The sequence below is a fragment of the Osmia bicornis genome, unplaced genomic scaffold (genome assembly GCF_907164935.1).
Source record: "Osmia bicornis bicornis unplaced genomic scaffold, iOsmBic2.1, whole genome shotgun sequence".
NCBI classification, from domain to species: domain Eukaryota; kingdom Metazoa; phylum Arthropoda; class Insecta; order Hymenoptera; family Megachilidae; genus Osmia; species Osmia bicornis.
This window is the reverse complement of record NW_025791067.1, coordinates 41,889-45,722: the sequence shown is the minus strand read 5'-3', so window position 1 is coordinate 45,722 and position 3,834 is coordinate 41,889. Positions and strand designations below refer to the sequence as shown.

The following is a 3,834-nucleotide window of genomic DNA, read 5'->3' as shown; positions in this document are numbered from 1 at the left end:
GGGTGTAGCCGGCACCGGAAGCCGGCGGAGCGAAGGAGAGCGCCCGATCTTCCTCGCGGGCAGGCGGAGGTTGCTCTTCCCCGTAGCCTGTGGGGTGATCGAGGCGCGGAGACTGCAGGCGGTACGGGCTGGGGGGCCCGGCGCTATTGCACGCAGCTCCCCCGCGATGGAGCCGGCACCGGGTGCGACCCCTGGTGCCGGCTGGGGGAGTTGTTACTCCCCCAGTGAGGGGCGGTTTCAGCGCATGGCGGGGGAGGCTCTGGAGTTATAGCAATCAGGTCCCGGAGCCTCTGCCATACGCCAGAGGAGGTCGCCGTGGGGTTTTGGTCAGTAGGAATCTGACACTCCCCCGCTGCCCTGCCCTAGGGGTAGCGGTGGGTCTTATGTAAGATTTCCCCACGAAAAAAAAAAGGTTAGGTTCCCGCTCGACGCGTCGAGGAGAGCGGCCGTGTTTCGTGGTCGCTCCGTGTTTAGATTTTCAACGCGGTGGATAGCGGCTTAGTTATTCGCGTCTTTTGGTAAAATCATTTTTATTATGTGTTCGGAAGTGCTATTGTGTCGTTTTTTCATTAAATATTGTGTTAATTTATTGTTTGTTCAAGCGAACTGTTTCAAGAATACCTCTCGCGACTAACTTCTATTAGATTGCTATTCCTCTCTTCTCGGCGCCCGTCTCTCTCACTCCGTTGGCCAGAGGTGTGGGGCGAGAACGCCGGGGGTGAGAGGGAGAGGTACGAACCTTTTGTCGCGCTACGACGTTACTCTGTCGTTTCCAGGAAATTCTCGCGAGCAGTTTTCGGAGAATCTGGATCTGTAAAACCCCTTTTTTTCGGCGCTTCGCTCGAACCGAGTGCTTCGGCGAACCGCAATAACGCAAATTTATTGGAGTGAATCGAGGATTAAGACTAAACTTTTGTTTCTTTTATTTTTACGTCTACGTGTTAATTTTATTGAATACAACGAGTTTTTATTAAAATTACGCAACACGTTGTCGTGGAGTTCATTGCCTCCGCCTTTTCCATAATCCCACGCTTCGGTAATCGCGATCCGGCACCTCGCTCATTTCCTAAAGATTTCCAATCGTGGAAAATACGCCGCGACGAAATTTGACGGAACAAACTGGTCCTTCGAGCCGGATTTCGTTAAACGAACAACGGTGCTTTGTGAAAAACGCGCAAGTGAACTCCGTGCTTCAAGTGCATCTGGTTTTTCTTCTTCACCTGTGGAGAACTTCTTCGGCGATCCAGATCAGCGAAAATCTCCAACCAGGGATCTGAAAAGAGGAGCCGATTGAAAGCCGGTTACGTAACCATCCTTTGTTCCAACGGCAACGACCACGCTTTGTGACGTCACGCCGCGAGCCTAACGACTTTGGGTAGTCAGCGCAAGTAATATTTACCAACATTACGGTACGCGTTGAAAGGCTTAGAAGTACGGTGTCAGTGGTCCTCTATCGAAATATTAAATTAAATTTCGGCTTGAACTGCGATCATGTCTACATCCTTTACGGACCTTCTGCGTGAGCAAGAGGAAGTAGCGGGGTGGATTCAAAGATTCTGGGCTAACGTATGCAAGTTAGGAAAGGACAAGTTGACGGGAGCGGTTTTAGAGCAAAGACAGGGTTTGCTCAACCGGTACTGGGACACGTTCCTTAGCGGGCATCGTCAATTGATGCGATGCATGGAGGCGAGTTCTAGTTTATACGTCAAAGAGGACGCCTTTTCGGTAACGGAAGAAGCTTACCTCGACGCCGCCTCCATGATTTCCCATCACCTGAAGGAGCTGCAGTCACCTGGACCATCGCAAAGCCAACCGTCCAATCCTGCGCCTACGCCCCACCCGCAACTACCAAAAATCGAATTGCCGAAATTTTCGGGTGATCCGTTACAATGGGAGAGCTTTCGCGACCTTTTTAAAAGTCTTGTACATGACGTCAGCCATTTACCTGATGTGCAAAAGCTGCTCTATTTGAAGTATAGTTTGACAGGTGAGGCCGCCGAGGTCATTCGGAATACGCCAACAGACTCCGGCTTCAAGGGAGCATGGGAAGATCTGGAAGCCCGGTACGGTAACTTTTGTCTGTTATCGTTTTCACATCATCGTGCGCTCCTCTCGTGCCCACCAGCCCTGCAGCAGTCAGCTGGCGAATTGAAGCGGCTATTGGACACTTTCCGCCAGGCGATCAGAGCGTACGTTGCACTAAGGAAACCCGTTACTTCATGGGATGAGTGGTTTGTATACTTACTAAGCCAAAAACTTGATAAAACTACTCACCTTGCTTGGGAGACCTCTTTGGCGGATAGTCGGGAAATCCCGCGGTTTCAGCAATTATCGCAGTTCTTGGAAAACCGGATCCAAGCTCTAGGCACTGCCGGCATGACTGACCCATCGCTCCATGCTGTGTCACCGGCAAGTTCCAAGGAAGTCAAACCTAAAATAAAGGGAGGAGCGTCAACCAAAGGCGTTAACTCTACCGTCTTAGCCGCAGCGTCGAAGTCACCCCCGGCCCGGAAATGTCCGGGGTGTTCGGGCACCCACGGTCTAGGATTTTGTCATAAATTCAAGGCGCTGTCGCCGGCAAAACGCAAGGAATGCGTGCAACAGCTGAAGGCCTGCTTGAGCTGTTTGAATGTAGGACACGAAGTGGGTAAGTGTCCGTCTAAACAAGTCTGTTTAGCTTGTAGCAAGCGACATCATACGCTGCTTCACGAGGCGCTGACGGCTCCACCGACAAGCGCACCAGGCCGTGAAGGCGGACAGCCGGCACCAGAAGACGCTGCCTCGACGTCGGACGAAGCAACTCCGCAGGTGACCACCCTCTCTCTATCGGTCGGATCAAAAGCCGTGGCCTTACTCGCAACCGCCAAGGTGAGATTAGAGGCGCCATCAGGAGAAACCATAGAGGTCCGAGCCCTTCTGGACACCGGCTCCGATACCTCCCTCGTCTCATCGTGGGTCGCTCAGGCGCTACGTCTTCCACGGCGGGCGGTGCGAGTGGCCATCTCAGGCGTCAAGGATAATGAGGTTGGAGTCGCAACCGGAGAGGTATCCCTTGTGGTTCGATCCCGACACACTTCGGACTTCCGATTACCCGTTCGAGCGTTGGTACTCCGTAAACTAACGTCGCTGCTCCCGAGTAAAAGCATCGTGGCAAAGTCTTGGCCGCATATTACCGGTCTCACGCTTGCTGACCCCGAGTACGGAGTTCCGGCTCGGGTAGATTTACTTTTAGGTGCGGATGTTTGCGGAACGCTCATTGGTGACGATTCGCGCAGAGGGCCAGAGGGTACTCCAACGGCGAAACTCACCCCTTTTGGCTGGGTGCTCATGGGACCAGCCTCCGACAACAAACCCAAGGCGGAGACGGCCGCCCGGGTTCTACACTGCCACAGCGAGGACTCCACAAGCCCACTCCTCCAGCGTTTTTGGGAGCTGGAAGAAGTTCGAGAACGGGCTCCGATGTCAGAGGAAGAGGAAAAGTGTGAGCGTCACTTCCTCGACACCCATGCTCGAGATCCTTCGGGACGCTACGTGGTGCGCCTTCCCTTAGTAGTTGTTCTATGCGGATTCTAAATCACTGGCGTCAGCATTTTTTGTAATTTGACACCACACCGTCAGCAGAAATATGATACCCCCCACCCCGACAATATCCACCCCTCTCCCCACCCTATGATCTTGAACTGAAATTTGACACCACCGTCAGCAGAAATATGATACCCCCCCACCCCGACAATATCCACCCCTCTCCCCACCCTATGACCTTGAACTGAAATTTGACACCACCGTCAGCAGAAATACCCCCCCCCCGACAACCCCCATCCCTTCCCAACCTCC

At 53.2% G+C, this 3,834-nt stretch overlaps 1 protein-coding gene across 1 annotated transcript; it reads left to right on the top strand.

Annotated features, from left to right (window-relative positions):
• Positions 1–1,491: 1,491 nt before the first annotated feature.
• Positions 1,492–3,573, top strand: LOC114882138. The gene has a single exon (XM_029199017.2). It carries the CDS (start codon positions 1,492–1,494, stop codon positions 3,571–3,573), a length of 2,082 nt encoding a protein of 693 aa, XP_029054850.2.
• The last annotated feature ends 261 nt before the right edge of the window (positions 3,574–3,834 follow it).

Coding starts and splice junctions, on each gene's coding strand:
- LOC114882138 (XM_029199017.2), top strand. CDS start 1,492: ATGTCTACATCCTTTACGGACCTTCTGCGTGAGCAAGAGGAAGTAGCG.